A 15,681-nucleotide genomic window follows, 5' to 3' on the forward strand; every position below is an offset into this window, starting at 1 on the left:
TTTTTATTGAGGTCATAATAGTTTATAACATTGTGAAATTTCAGTTATACATTATCATTTGTCAGGTACCATAGAACTGTGCCCCTTCACCCCTTATGCCAACCCCTAACCCCCTTCCCTTCTGGTAACCATTGATCTGTTCTCTTTATCCATGTGTTAGTTTATCTTCCACATATGAATGAAATCAAATGGTGTTTGTCTTTCTGTGTCTGCCTAATTTGCTTAACATAATACCCTCAAAGTCCATCCATATTGTTGCGAATGGCATGATTTTGTCTTTTTTTATGGCTGAGCAGTATTCCATTGTATACATATACCACATCTTCCTTATCCATTCGTCAGTTGATGGGCACTTGGGTTGCTTCCACATCTTGGCTATAATGAATAATGCTGCAATGAACATAGGGGTGCATAAGTCTCTTTGAGTTGTTGATTTCAAGTTCTTTGGATAAATACCCAGTAGTGGGATAGCTGGATCATACGGTATTTCTATTTTTAATTTTTTGAGAAATCTCCATACTGTTTTCCATAGTGGCTGCACCAGTTTGCACTCCCACCAGCAGTGTATGAGGGTTCCCTCTTCTCCACATCCTCTCCAACATTTGTTGTTTTTTGTCTTGGTGATTATAGCCATTCCAGCAGGCATAAGGTGGTATCTTAGTGTAGTTTCAATGTGCATTTCCCTGATGATTAATGATGTTGAACATCTTTTCATGTGCTTGTTGGCCATGTGTATATCTTCTTTGCAAGAATGTCTCTTCATATCTTCTGCCCTTCTTTTGATTGGGTTGTTTGATTTTTTTGTTGAGTTGTGTGAGTTCTTGATAGGTTTTGGAGATTAACCCCTTGTTGGATATATGATTTGCAAATATTTTCTCCCAGTTGGTGGGTTGTCTTTTTGTTTTGTTGCTCGTTTCCTTTGCATTACAGAAGCTCTTTAGTCTGATGAAGTCCCACTTGTTTATTTTTTCTTTTGTTTCCCTTGGCTAACTAGACATGGTATTCAAAAAGATTCTTCTACGACTGACATCAAAGAGTGTACTGCTTATATTTTCTTCTGGGGGTTTTATGGTTTCAGGTCTTACCTTCCAGTCTTGGATCTGTTTTGAGTTAATTTTTGTGTATGGTGAAAGATAATGGTCTACTTTCATTCTTTTGCATGTGGCTGTCCAGTTTTTCCAACACCATTTATTGAAGAGACTTTCCTTCTCCATTGTATGTTCTTGGCTCCTTTGTTGAAGATTAGCTATCCATAGATGTGTGGTTTTGTTTCTGGGCTTTCAGTTCTGTTCCATTGATCTGTGTGTCTGTTTTTGTGCCAGTACCATGTTGTTTTCATTGCTATGAGAGCTGTTATTTTTTATTTTATTTTATTTTTTTGAGGAAGATTAGCCCTGAGGTAACATCTACTGCCAATCCTCTCCCCCCCCCCTTTTTTTTTTTTTCTGCTGAGGAAGACTGGCCCTGAGCTAACATCCGTGCCCATCTTCCTCTGCTTTATATGTGGGACGCCTGCCACAGCATGGCCTTCTGAGCAGTGCCATGTCTGCAGCCGGGATCCAAATGGCTGACCCTGGGCTGCTGAAGCGGAATGTGTGCACTTAACTGCTGTGCCACTGGGCCATCCCCTGAGAGCTGTTATTTTTGACATGCATGCTGGTCTCACCAATTTCCCGAAAAACTACCTTTTGTTAATCCAATTGCATGATACACAAAGCTCTTTTAAGAAAAACGGTCAAATGGGGAGGATATAGGTTACGCTGTGAGGTTATAGTTGCTTAATTGCATACGAACATTGTGTCATACCAGGGAGACCATCATAGAGAAAGAGAATAGTGCAAGAAATCAGCCATTGTTCCTTTTCTCTTGTGTAGGTTTTAGTAAATATTTTATATATTTTTCATTTTGGCCCTTTGGATCTGTTTCAGGTTTAGAGCTTCTGCTAACATGGGACTAGGCCCTGTAATATTTCGAAGTAGTTTCAAAATCATATAGTACAGAAAAGCATGAATGCCATTTTTTGAACCATGATAAACTAATGATGGTGTTTTGATCTGACTATTTAATGATGTTTATCCTCTTTCCACCTCACCCCTGTCCCTGCCCCCCAGGGAAGGCTTTAGGCAAATCGACAGTGGTACCTGTTCCATATGAGAAGATGCTACGAGATCAGTCAGCTGTGGTAGTGCAGGGGCTTCCAGAAGGAGTTGCCTTTAAGCATCCTGAGAACTACGATCTTGCAACTCTGAAATGGATTTTGGAGAACAAAGCAGGGATTTCATTTATCATTAAGAGGTGAAGTACTTTCTCCCTTGTCCATCAATAGTTTATTCATATAAAGTTAAATATTCAGCTCATTTTAATATACCTTAAAAGTCTTGTTTTTTTTTTTTTTTGCTGAGGAAGAATAGCCCTGAGCTAATGTCTGTGCTGATCTTCCACTTTTTATATGTGGGTCACCGCCACAGCATGGCCACTGATAGATGAGTGGTGTAGGTCTGCACCCGGGATCCACACTCGTGGAGCCTGCTGACCCAACCACTACACCACAGGGCTGGCCCCCCCAAAATTTATTTGTTTATTTATTTATTTATTTTTTAAAGATTTTATTTTTTCCTTTTTCTCCTCAAAGCCCCCCCCCCCCCCCCGGTACATAGTTGTATATTCTTCGTTGTGGGTCCTTCTAGTTGTGGTATGTGGGACGCTGCCTCAGCGTGGTTTGATGAGCAGTGCCATGTCCATGCCCAGGATTCGAACCAACGAAACACTGGGCTGCCTGTAGCGGAGCGCATGAACTTAACCACTCGGCCACGGGTCCAGCCCCCCAAAATTTATTTTTATTAATTTATTATTGAGGTCACATTGCTTTATAGCATTATGTAAGTCTTAAGTGTACACCATTTACTTTGACTTCTGTATCATGTTCTTCAAAATTCTTTTTTATTTGGTGAGGAAGATTGGCCCTGAGCTAACATCCGTGCATATCTTCCTCTATTTGTATGTGAAACACTGCCACAACATGGATTAATGAGCGGTATGTAGGTCTGTGCCCAGAATCTGAACCTGTGAACCCCAGGCTGCTGAAGCAGAGCACGCGAACTTAACCACTATGACACCAGGCTGGCCCCTCAAAATTCTTGTTTAGTGTTGAAGTCATCAAATGTATGCTGTATGATAATTTTGTGTATTCATGTATTGTTTTTTGTTTTGTTTCAATGCAGACCTTTCCTGGAGCCAAAGAAGCACCTAGGTAAGTGATTGTTTTGCTTTACCTGATAGTTGGGTGGCTTCCTAAACCTGTTGTGCCAAGTTTAATTTTAATTTCTCTTTTGTTTTCTTCAACGATATGATATAAGACATTTTGGTGTGGGGTGTTATGATGTTTATATAAACAAATGACAAGTCATTGAGCTGAAAAAGTAGAGGGGTGTTTTTTTTTCAGCTCTGCTGCTTGCTTTATGATTTATTCAAGGTTTTATGTTTGCACTGTGTAAGATCATATACTGGATCTGCAGTCATTTCCCAGAATTATGAGGGTGATTCGATTTACCTAATGTTCATTGAATAGGCATAGAACTATTGGAGACAAGATTGGGTGTGGAGGAGATACATAACTGTATAAGTGTTAACGGTTTTGAGTGCTGGTGGTCTAATGGAAGAGAGAAAAGTCCATGAAGTCCTCCGGACAGGAGCATAACGTGTGTGCTGTGGGATGGTTAGAGTCCTGCGGAAGTTCTTTGGAGGAAGGATCTATTTATACCCAGGATGGCTTTCATGAGAGGGTGCTAACATGGGCCCTTGAAGAATGAGGTGGATTTCAGCAGGACTTTGTTTTGGGAAGTCGAGACATTTCGTTTGAAGGGAAAAGTGATACTTAGAAGCCTGGTACCCTGTGGAACCAGGTTTATTTGAGACTTTTGGAAGTAAATAACCAACTATCATTGGCATCCTCGTAAGGATGGAAGGACAAAATAATACACACACACCCAAATATATTTTCTTTTCTGTTAAATAACCTTTATTCTCACCATGATGAAAAAGATTGTTTTTTAGAAGCTTAATTGAAGTAAAATTAATATGCCATAAAATGCACTTGGTTTAAGTATTTAATTCAGTGATCTTTGGTAAATTTACAATTAAAAATTTTACAGTTTTACAGCCATTGTCACAATCTGATTTTAGAATGTTTTCATCATCCCCGTCTCTGTTACTTCACGAATGTTATATATATATATATAGACAGTATATATCCTTTTGAGATTCGTGTTTTTCCCTTCGCATAATTCACATGAGATTCATCTAGGTTCTTGGGTATATCAATAGTTTTTTCCTTTTTTGGTGCTGAATAGTAAGTATTCCATTTTATGAAATACCACCCATTTATGCATTTGCCAGTTGATAGACATTTAGATGGAGTCCACTTGGCTATTAGGAAAATGCTACATCAACATACTTGAACAAGTTTTTGTCTGGACATGCATTTTAATTTCTCTTGGATATGTATACCTAGGAGTGGAATTGCTAGGTCATAGCATAATTTTACATTTAACTTTTAAGAAACTGCCAAACTGTTTTCCAGAGTGGCTGCACCATTTCATGTTCCTAATAGCATGGCTTGAGTGTTCGGGTTTCTCCACATCCCTGTCAGCACTTGTTGTCTTTTTGGTTTTAGCCATCCTAATGAGTGTGAAGTTGTATCTCACTGTGGTTTTGATTTGCATTTCCCTGGTTGCTAATAATGTTGAATATATTTCCATATGCTTATTGGCCATTTATGTATTTTTGCAGAAATGTCTATTCAGACACTTTTCCTATGTTTTAATTGGATTATTTGTGTTTTGTTTTGTTTTGAGGAAGATTAGCCCTGAGCTAACTGCTGCCAGTCCTCCTCTTTCTGCTGAGGAAGACTGGCCCTGAGCTAACATTCATGCCCATCTTCCTCCACTTTATACGTGGGACGCCTACCACAGCATGACTTGCCAGGCTGTGCCATGGCTGCACCCGGGATCTGAACTGGCGGACCCCGGGCCACCAAAGCAGAACGTGCAAACTTAACTTCTGTGCCACCAGGCCGGCCTCTATATTTTTATTACTGAGTTGTTAGAGTTGTTTGTATTCTCAATACAAATATTTTCTACAATTCTGCAAGTTATCTTTTCATTTCCTTGGTAGTGTCGTTTGAGGAACAAAAGGTTTTAAGTTTTCTGAAGTCCAGTATATTATTTTATCACTTGTACTTTTGACCTTGTATCTAAGAAATTGTTGCTTAACTCAAGGTCATGAAGATTTGTCATGTTTTCTTCTATAAGTTTTCTGGTTTTAGTTCTTACGTTTTGATCTATGGTCAATTTTGAGTTAATTTTTGTGTATGGTACATGGTAAGGGTATAAATTTATCTTTTTAAAAAAATTTTTTAGTTTACTTATTTGTTTTTTTGAGGCAGATTAGCTCTCAGCTAACATCTGCTGCCAATCCTCCTCTTTTTGCTGAGGAAGACTGGCCCTGAGCTAACATCTATGCCCATCTTCCTCCACTTTATATGTGGGACGCCTACCACAGCATGGCCTGCCAAGCGGTGCCATGTCTGCACCCGGGATTGGAAGCGGAACGTGCGCAGTTAACTGCAGCGCCACCAGGCTGGCCCCTAAATTTGTGATTTTCATGTGAATATCCAAGTGTTTGCCTACAATTTGTTGAAAAGACTATCCTTTAGCCCGAAGTTGCTTTGGCTTCTTTGTTGAAGGGCAGTTGCCTCGTATTCCTGGGCTTTCTGCATAGCGGATCGTATTGTGTGTGAGTCAAGATAGTTTACCTCTGTGCAGCCTGACTGCTTTTCATGTCTTAATCTTGTTGCTCTGGCACGAACGTCCAAGACAATACTGAATAAAGTGGTGATGGCAGACGTTGCTGGTTCTCCATATTAAGTGGAAGGCATGCAGGCCTTCACCACTATCGTGTTAGCTCTTGGTTTTTTGTATATGTCCTTTTTAAGATTGAGAAAGAAAAGATTTATTTTTCATGTTTAAATTAAAATTCAGACTTTTTCGTCATCAGTATTTTCTTCCCTGAAGTGTTGTAGAATAGCCTTAGTCTGCCATTTGTATTTTGTGAAATCTTTCATTCTAGAAATTTGTTTTGAAATGTTGGGGGCTGGTCATTAATTAAAGAATATTTCTACAGAGTGTTTTATAATGAGTAGTCCAAGTGGGTGGGTTTGTATGATTCACTTATTTTGCCATACCAACTCTCAAAGTAATTGGAAAGTTGAGCGATTGTAATGAGATTATTCTCTTTTTTTGAAATTTTTAACAGCTTTATTGAGATACCAACATAGAATAAACTACACGTATTTAAAGTGTACAGTCTGATAAGTATACACATGTATACTCTGTAGAAACCATCACTACAATCAAGATAACGAACACATCTTTGACCTCCAGTGTCTCATACCCCTTGCTCATTCCTCCCGTCTGCTGCTCCCTGTCCAGACAATGGCTGATCTTCTTGTTCTCAGTGTGGATTTATTTGCATTTTCTAGATTGTTTAATAGAAATAGAATCATATATGTATAGTCATGTGTCACTAACGATGGGGTTATGTTCTGAGAAATGTGTCGTTAGGCTATGTGGTACTAATCTTATGGGACTGCCGTTTTATGTGAGGTGAAATGTCATTATGTGGCATATGACTGTACTCCTTTTTTTGTTTGGCTTCGTATTTTGAGATTTATCTATGTTGTTTCGTGTGTCAGTAGTTCATTTTTTTTTTTATTGCTGAGTAGTATTCCCTTGTATAGATACACACAATTTTTTACGCACTCACTGGTCCATGAAAATCTGGCTTTCCCTTTGTTGGCTATTAGAAGCAAGCAGATATAAATATTTGAGTGCAGGTCTTTATGTGGACCTGTATTTGCATTTCTCCTAGGTAAATAACTAAAATTGGAATGGCTAGGTCATGTTGTAGTCACATGTTTAACTTTTAAAGTTGAGAGTTTTCAATGTGATGAGTCCGTTTTGCATGCCCACTGACAGCGGCAAGAGTTCTCTTGTTCTCCAGCTTCAGCAGCAGTTCGTGGCCAATCTTTCTTATTTCCAAACATAAAATTCATGATTTTAAAGTCTACAATTCAGGGGGTTTGAATATATTTACAAGGTGTACAACTATCACCACTGTCTACTTAGAGAACATTTTCTTCACCCCCAAGCGAGACCCCATACCTGTCAGCAGTAGGTGTTTTCCGGTATTTTGAGCCAGATCTACTCTTAATAGAAATCTTTATCATCCTTTATACATCAGTTGAGCCTTATTCTATGTTACTAGATAATAATATATTGCTGTTTTTGTTTTGCTGATAAAAATAAGAGCTTTTCCATTGAAGGAAGGGGTGCTGGTGAGTGAGCAGATGAAAGCTGTTAGATGATTGTCACCCCTAATTAATCGTCCTTACAGGGGAGAATGAAGGACACTGTTTTATACTTTTTTTGAAATTTTTAACAGCTTTAACGACACATTTCTCAGAACATAACCCCATCGTTAGTGACACATGACTATACATATATGATTCTATTTCTATTAAACAATCTAGAAAATGCAAATAAATCCACACTGAGAACAAGAAGATCAGCCATTGTCTGGACAGGGAGCAGCAGACGGGAGGAATGAGCAAGGGGTATGAGACACTGGAGGTCAAAGATGTGTTCGTTATCTTGATTGTAGTGATGGTTTCTACAGAGTATACATGTGTATACTTATCAGACTGTACACTTTAAATACGTGTAGTTTATTCTATGTTGGTATCTCAATAATGCAATACTCGTTATAGTGTGACCTGGAAGTGTGAACTCCCTCCCATCCCCCAGTTCATTCTCTACTTGAGACCTTTGGAAATATTAGTCATATTTGAAATGTTGGAAAAACCTAAATTTAATTTTCTTTTTTGATTACGTAGGTGGTCGTGTGATGGTAACAGATGCTGAAAGGTCGATGCTGTCTCCAGGTGGAAGGTAAAGCATCTCTCGTTAGTACTAATAAACTCCACACCTCACTAATTTTAGGTTTTAGAGTTTTGCGGTATTAGACTGTTAAAAAGGCCTGTGTCACACGTCTTGATGTTTGATGTCCAGTTGAGTCATTTGGTGGCCCTGTGAAAATGCAGTTTCGGCGTAGTAGCTCTGACTGGCAGTCGTTCTTGGGCGGGGCTGATGTGACTCGGCCGATGAGCACGTTGTGAGTAGGAAGGCCTCATGGTACAGTGGGATGTGAAAGTTAATATGCTACTCTATGTTGTTTCGTTATACTTTTTTCCCCAAAAGATTGATTGGAATTAAAGTACTAAATTCAGTTGACAAGTCATATTCATGCAAGAAATTATGTAAGTTTTAAAGTTGAGTCAGTTTTGCATTCAGCTTGGTCGAGTGAGTGGTTCTGTACGCTGTGATCCAGCGCACTTGACTAATGTGTGAGTGGCCCTCACCAGTGCCGAGCTTCATCAGGGCTTCTTTTCTTTCAGTTGTGGCCCCATCAAAGTGAAAACTGAACCCACAGAAGATTCTGGTATGTACCAGTGCTTTTAGAATCAGTTATGAGATATAAGTAAGGCAGGCTTTTCCTTAATTTAGGTGGTTGTATTTTGACTTACTGCTTACTGTATTGATTTGATGAGAAGCAGACAGAACAAACTTACTCCAGTGGTGACATTTGTTAATGTTATAATCTTACACTGAAACTTAAAAAGATGATTTGTTTTGTAAATGGTAGCTAGAAGTTCTTTGCTAATTACGTGTTTGTAGACAAAATGTTGTAATAATTTTTTTCGACAGTTATACAGGAATAAGAGTGTAAAATATCAACTAATTCTACAGTGTGTTTCATTCATTCAGTGTTGTAGATTCATTTTCACAAAAATCAAAATAATATCCTCTTACTCTCCTTTTTCTCTTTGCACTCCCATTTTATACTCTTGAAGGAAACTCTTTTTAACTCTAAGCTGTTTTTGGCATTTAATTCCTTGTTTTTATTTTTTATTTTTCTAGATTCTGTTTTATTTTATTTCATTTTATTTAAAATTTTTTTCCTTTTTCTCCCTGAGGTCCCTGGTACATAGTTTTAAATTTTATTTTGGTTGTGGGTCCTTCTAGCTGTGGCATGTGGGAACGCTGCTTCTGCATGGCTCGATGAGTGGTGCCATGTCCACACCCAGGATCCAAACCAGCGAAACCCTGGGCTGCCGAAGCAGTGCGTGCGAACCGAACCACTTGGCCACGGGGCCGGCCCCAAATTCCTTATTTTTAAATGTCAGGCTTATACTGACTGCCTGACATTGAGAAAGTTTTAGTGTATGTAAGTAGTTCATACCTGAATATGATTCCATCGTATGGCTGGATTACCTTTTCTAGATTCTTTTTATTTCTTCCCATCCCCAAAGCTCCAGTACATAGTTGTATATCGTAGTTGTAGATCATTCTAGTTCCTCTGTGTGGGATGCTGCCACAGCATGGCTTGATGAGTGGTATGTAGGTCTGCCCTCAGGATCCAAACCGGTGAACCCTGGGCTGCCAAAGTGGAGTGTGCAAACTTAGCCACTTGGCCATGAGGCCAGCCCCTTATATTACTTTTTCGTATTGATTTTCCATTTGGTGGACATTTGGGTTGTTTCCAGTTTTTGGCTGTTTTAAATAACACTGCTGTGGACATCCACATATGTGTCTTTGCATGAAAATATGTCATCATTTCCCTTGGGTATACCTGGGAGTGAGTTGTTGTTCTATGGTAACTCTATGCCTAACTTTTAAGCAACAGACAAATTGTTTTCAAAGTGGCTGGACTGTGTTCTGTTCTTAGCAGCAGTATATGAGGGTTTCAGTTTCTCTGTGTTTTGGCCAACACTTTTATTATCTGTCTTTTTTGATTACAGCAATTCTTGTGAATGTGAAGTGGTATCTCATTATGGTTTTTCTTTTTCTTCTTTATTTTTGCTTTTAAATAGACATTTTATTTTTAGAGCAGTTATAGGTTTTACAGCAAAATTGGACAGAAAGTATAGAGTGTTCCCATTATACCTTCTATCCCCACACATGCACAGTCTCCCCTACTGTTAACATCGTGCATCAGAGTGGTACATTTGTCAAAACAGATGAACTGTTATCACCCCAAGTCCATAGTTTACATTAGGCTTCAGTTTTGTTGTCCATTCTGTGGATTTTGACAAATGTATAATGATGTGTATTCACCATTTTGGTATCATACAAAGTAGTTTCACTGCCCTAAAAATCCTTCTCATCTCTCTCTGCCACAACCCCTGGCCATCACTGATGTTTATACTGTCTCCTTCCTTCTGCCTTTTGTAGAATGTCATATAGTTGTAGTTTTAGTTGCATTTTCCTCACGATGTTGAACATCTTTTTATGTGCTCATTAGCCATTCATATATAATTTTTGATGAAATGTCTATTTAAATCTTATGTCAGTTTTTAATTGGATGGTTTTCTTTGTTGTTTTTTGTTACAAGAATTGTTTATATATTTTAGATACAAACCTTTTATCAGAAATAAGCTTTTGCAAGTGTATTTTTCTAGTCTGTGATGTCTTTTCATTTTCTTAATGGTGTCCTTAGAAGCCTAAAAGTTTTAAATTCTGATGCAATCCTGTTTTCGAAATTTTTCTGTCATTGCTTGTGCTTTTGGTGTTACACCTAGAAAATTTCTGCCTAACCTAAAGCATAAATATTTTTATACTTAGCCTTTCTTGAATTTTATAATTTTAACGCTTATGTTTTGTTCTAAGATCTACTTCGAATTCATTTTTGTGCATGTTGTGAGGTAAGGGTCTAAATCATCTCACTTGTGGATATCCTGTTGTCTCAGCACCATTTGTTGAAAAGAAATCCTTTCTCCATTGGATTGCCTTAGCACCATTGTGAAAAAGCAATTGACCAAATTTACTTCTGCACTTTCACTTCTATGCCATTGAACTCTAATGCCTACTCTTTTCCTTTTTTTTGAGGAAGATCAGCCCTGAGCTAACTGCTGCCAATCCTCCTCTTTTCAATGAGGAAGGCTGGCCCTGAGCTAACATCCATGCCCATCTTTCTCCATTTTTATATGTGGGATGCCACCTCAGTATGGCGTTTGCCAAATGGTGCCATGTCCGCACCCGGGATCCGAACCAGTGAACCCTGGGCCGCCGAAGCAGAACATGTGCAGTTAACCACTGCGCTGCCAGGCCGGCCCCTCTAATGTCTACTCTTATGCCAGTACCATACTGTAATTCATGTAGTTTTAAGGTTTGGTTTTATTTATCTATTAACATATGGAAAATGAAGATATAATTATTTTACTACTTCCACTATTGCTTCCCTTTTCCCACTTTTACCATATAGTAAATTGAATTTTACTGTTCAAATTCTTTCAGAACTGAGCGTGATCTTGTACAAATGTTTGTTTTCTTGCCATGTTCCACTTTTAGGGCACAAATGTTTTTGCTTATTTAAAAACCGTACAGCTCTCTCTGACTTGATTACAGTTTTGTTAGAATTTTTTGTTACTCTGGTTCTAAGATAAGAGTCAGATTGAAAGCAACTTCCATGTTTTAAAAATAATATGTAATTTTAAAAGATCATTATATTATTACTAGGGATATATTTTATAATTAGTCTTGGTGATTGGCGAGGGAAGCATGGGTATTTATAGAATTTTCCTATTAAAGGCATGTATGAATTATTTCACTTGAGCTTAGTCTCTGGTGGAGTCCAAAAATTTCGCTTGTATAAAATGCAGTTTTGTATCACTGCAAATAGTGACATCTCCAGTTTGACCTCTTGCAGAGGAGCCAACTGAAAATTGTGATATCTGAATTCTCATTGTTGCAGAGTCTATGATTGTGGGGCTTTTATTGTGCTCTCAAATTAGTTCAAAAATTCTCTTATGCAGTGAATTTCAGGTTTAGGATTCATCAAGGACACAGTGATGATTTTATTAGAAAAATCTCTTAATTCACTTTCTCATGTTATTGAACTAATTAGAAACCATATACCATCTGGGTAGATGATGCAAAGGCATGATTGGTTGGAATATTATATATAATTGCAAGTGCTAGCCCATCATTATGTTTAATAGTTAGCCACAAAAAGCACTCCTCGTAAGACAAAGAAGCACATTTTCACTAGTTTCTTACCAGAATTCTAAATGTACAAACCATTCAAATAAGAGGTGTGAGTAATTAGACCATGGAGGGCACCATTAACTTTTAAAGGTGATTTGATTGTGTATATAGAGCACCAAAGAGAATCAACTAGAAAACTACTGAAAACAAAACATCTGTAATCTGATTTTACTTGAGGAAGTGTTAAAAATCTCACATATAATAAAAATTTAGTTTAAAAGCACTTGAGAAAAATATAATCCTTTGAATGCTTTCTAAGCAATGAATTTGACTAAGGAAAATCTAAGAATTTTGTGTGGCAAAAACAGCCAAAATGTGTCCCAGGCCATGTAAGACACACGGAATGGCTGTTTGCAAGGCAAATTACAAGGGGTGGTTTTACAAGGAGCTAATCCAGAAAATAAATGACCAAAGATTGAAAAACAAGAGAAAATGCTCAGTCTAGTTAAAGAAATGGAGATAAAAATCCAGGAAAGATAGGTTTTGTACCCAGAGGATTGGCAAACATTAAATTCTGCTCATACTCAGTCTTAGTAAAGCATACAGAGAAACAGGCAGGTTTAAAGATTCTTCGTGTGGGTAAATTGTTGCTATCTTATGGATGGTACTTTGGCAATATCCATTTTAACACGTTCTTTGACCCATTGTTGCCTTGCAAAATTGGCAGCTAACCTACAGCTCCCTCAGTGGAATTCTGTGTTGCCATTAAATGCAGTAAGCAATAGGTTTGTATCTACTGATCCTCAAGTATCTGTAAGACAGACTGCGAGTTAGTTGGAGAAAAGCTAGATGTGAAAGAGATGAATAATACAGTAATCCTTTCATTTTTCACTTTAAAATGTTGCATTTTGAAATTACGGCAAACTGTTAGAAAGCCTGTGTGTATAGTGTAAGGAAACTTTTCCTGTACCATTTGACAGTAAGTTGCCAATATGATGCCCTGTCACTGTAACTACTTCAGTGTGTAATTCCTACGACAAGGGTGCTGTCCTGCATTAACAGTGCAGTGATGAGTATCAGGAAAATAAATTACTCCTATCTAATTCTCAAACCCTTTTCAAGTTTTGCCAATTGTTTCCTTAATGACTTCTTCAGTCTAGAATGGTTTCTCAGTCTTTCCCTGTCTTCTATGACCTTGACTCTTTTGAAGAAAGTATCTGATATTTCCTCATGATTAGATTCACTTAATGCATTTTTTGCAAAAATTTCACGCAAGTGATGCTGTGATTTTCTTTCATCATCAGGTGGCGTTGATGTCTCTTTAACCCTTTATTGATGATACTATCTTATGTGATCAGAGTTAGTTTTTCTAGGCTTCTCCACTATGAACTTACTCTCTTTTCCTTTGTAATTACATTCGTCAGAGTTTCTCTGAGACTATAGAAATATATACTCGTCATCAAACTTTCAATTAAAATTCATTCATTTATAGTATTAGAACACAGTCATGTATTTCTATTTTTTAAAAATTTTTTGGCAGATTGGCCCTGAGCTAACATCTGTTGCCAATCTTCCTCTTCCCCGCCATCCCCCAGCCCCAGCCCCAGTGCGTAGTTGTATATCCTAGTTGTAAGTCCTTCTATTCTATGTGGGATGCCTCCACAGCATAGCTTGATAAACGGTGCTAGGTCTATGCCCAGGATCTGAACTGGCGAACCCTGGGCCACTGACATGGAGCGTGCAAACTTAACCACTATGCCACCGGGCCAGCTCCTCTATTTTATTCAATGCATTGCAGTCCATTATTATCATTCTTTATTTTGACTTGCAGATAGTCCTTGCTTTGGCCATTGGGAGCCACTTCAAGATGTCCCGTGTGTCTTTTCCTTGTGTTGTTTGGAAATATCTCCATCATTTTTTAAGAAGTTTTTACTTTCTTGAAAAACAAGATGGTCGAGTTTCATCTTATTCTCTCCCTGATCCAGCCCTAGAATCAGCCTTTCCATCAAGAAGCCCTGAATCCTTTTTGAGGAGAGTGGTGTTAAGGAATCAGTATCTTGGTGCTAGTATCTTGGTGTGCTTATTGCAGTTGGGATGTCATTGCTTCCAAGTGGACAAAGCTAGGGAATCTCTGTGTTGGGGGGTGTTTACACACACATAAATATATGCGGACATGTATACACACATCTATTTACTCTGTTTTTATTTTTTCATGCTGGTATCTCTAGTTCTGCTTTTAACACCCCAGGGTTTTTTTTCCTCCCTTTCTTGTATAATTCCCTTCTGTCACAGTGAGAATCATGGCAACCGGTGTTCTCAGCACATTTCCTTCATTTAACCCTTGCCTCACTGCCATCTTCCTTACCTTGCTCACCCCTGACAGTTCTTATTGGGCTGTCAGCACTCATGATTGCCTCCTCATCTGCCTCAGTCTCCTAAACCCATTACTTAGTTTCCCCTGCCCCCTCATGTAAATATTCTCTCAGTCTGTCACCGTGCTCCAGGCCGTTGAACCTCCCAGATACAGCTGTGTACCTTGCTGAGTGCACTCTAATGGCGTTTGGAATGAATTGTTGGGGAAGGGGAAGTGCTGTGTTAACTCGGAGTGTGTGTGTGTGAATGAGAACTTGTATGTTATAGATATGCCAAGTGTTAGTGTTTTGGGAGATCTGCAAGAAAGGTTGTGTTGAATTGTCCTTTTTGGGAAAAAGTATTTGAGTCACCGTTTCATACCTTTTCTCTCCTTTATTCATTTGTTCGTCTCTTGAATAATTTGAATCCAAAAATAAGCATGCTGAATTCAGAACAATCATATTTTATTGACTTTCCTTAATCATCTTTTTTTTTCGGGGAAGATTAGCCCTGAGCTAATCTGCTGCCAGTCCTCCTCTTTTTGCTGAGAAAGACTGGCCCTGAGCTAACATCCATGCCCATCTTCTTCTAGTTTATATGTGGGATGCCTGCCACAGCATGGCTTGCCAAGCGGTGGCGTGTCCACACCCGGGATCTGAACCAGCGAGCCCTGGGCCGCTGGAGTGGAACGTGCACATTTAACTGCTGCACCACCAGGCTGGCCCCTTTAATCCTCTTTATGTACAGGCGTAATAGTACACATCACTATCATAGAGGCTTCTTTTTTCTGCTTTACACTTTATCTTTATAGTCTTAATTTATTCTGCAATTTCTTCTAATATTTCCATTTTACTTTTTATATTTCTTGGGCCTAACAGTGATGGTCCGATCAGGAGAAGAAAGTCATACCAGTTATTTGAATGGGGAAAATTTAATGCAAAGATTAACTAGTTATAAATTACTGACCTTGTAACAAAAAGGAGCCTACCCAGGTATCATGTGAATAACAACTCAGGGAATTGGCTGCCATCCTTAAAGCTTTAATTCTGACTTCTAAGGTGGGATACTGTTTGGATGGTTCTGGTGTCTCGGGGGACATGTTGAAGTTGGTTCTGCTGGTGTTGGAAAAATTAAGTGGGTCCAGCTGTTGCTATGGGAAGGGTCTGCTTTCGCTAGATTGAAGGAGTGAGTGACCCTGATGGGAACAGGATGCAGACAGAAGCCAAAA

General features: G+C 38.6%; 1 protein-coding gene across 6 annotated transcripts in view; it reads left to right on the top strand.

Annotated features, from left to right (window-relative positions):
- Window positions 1-15,681, top strand: part of GTF2I (general transcription factor IIi) — a 115,613-nt gene that overhangs the window by 30,062 nt on the left and 69,870 nt on the right. For all 6 annotated transcript variants that reach the window (XM_070567770.1, XM_070567767.1, XM_070567769.1 and 3 more), the window contains exons 5-8: window positions 2,112-2,295; window positions 3,222-3,250; window positions 7,952-8,006; window positions 8,513-8,556. In XM_070567770.1, the coding sequence (XP_070423871.1) occupies window positions 2,112-2,295; window positions 3,222-3,250; window positions 7,952-8,006; window positions 8,513-8,556 (312 nt within the window). The remainder of the gene's footprint in view (window positions 1-2,111; window positions 2,296-3,221; window positions 3,251-7,951; window positions 8,007-8,512; window positions 8,557-15,681) is intronic.

This window comes from Equus przewalskii, chromosome 12 (assembly GCF_037783145.1).
Source record: "Equus przewalskii isolate Varuska chromosome 12, EquPr2, whole genome shotgun sequence".
Lineage (NCBI taxonomy): Eukaryota > Metazoa > Chordata > Mammalia > Perissodactyla > Equidae > Equus > Equus przewalskii.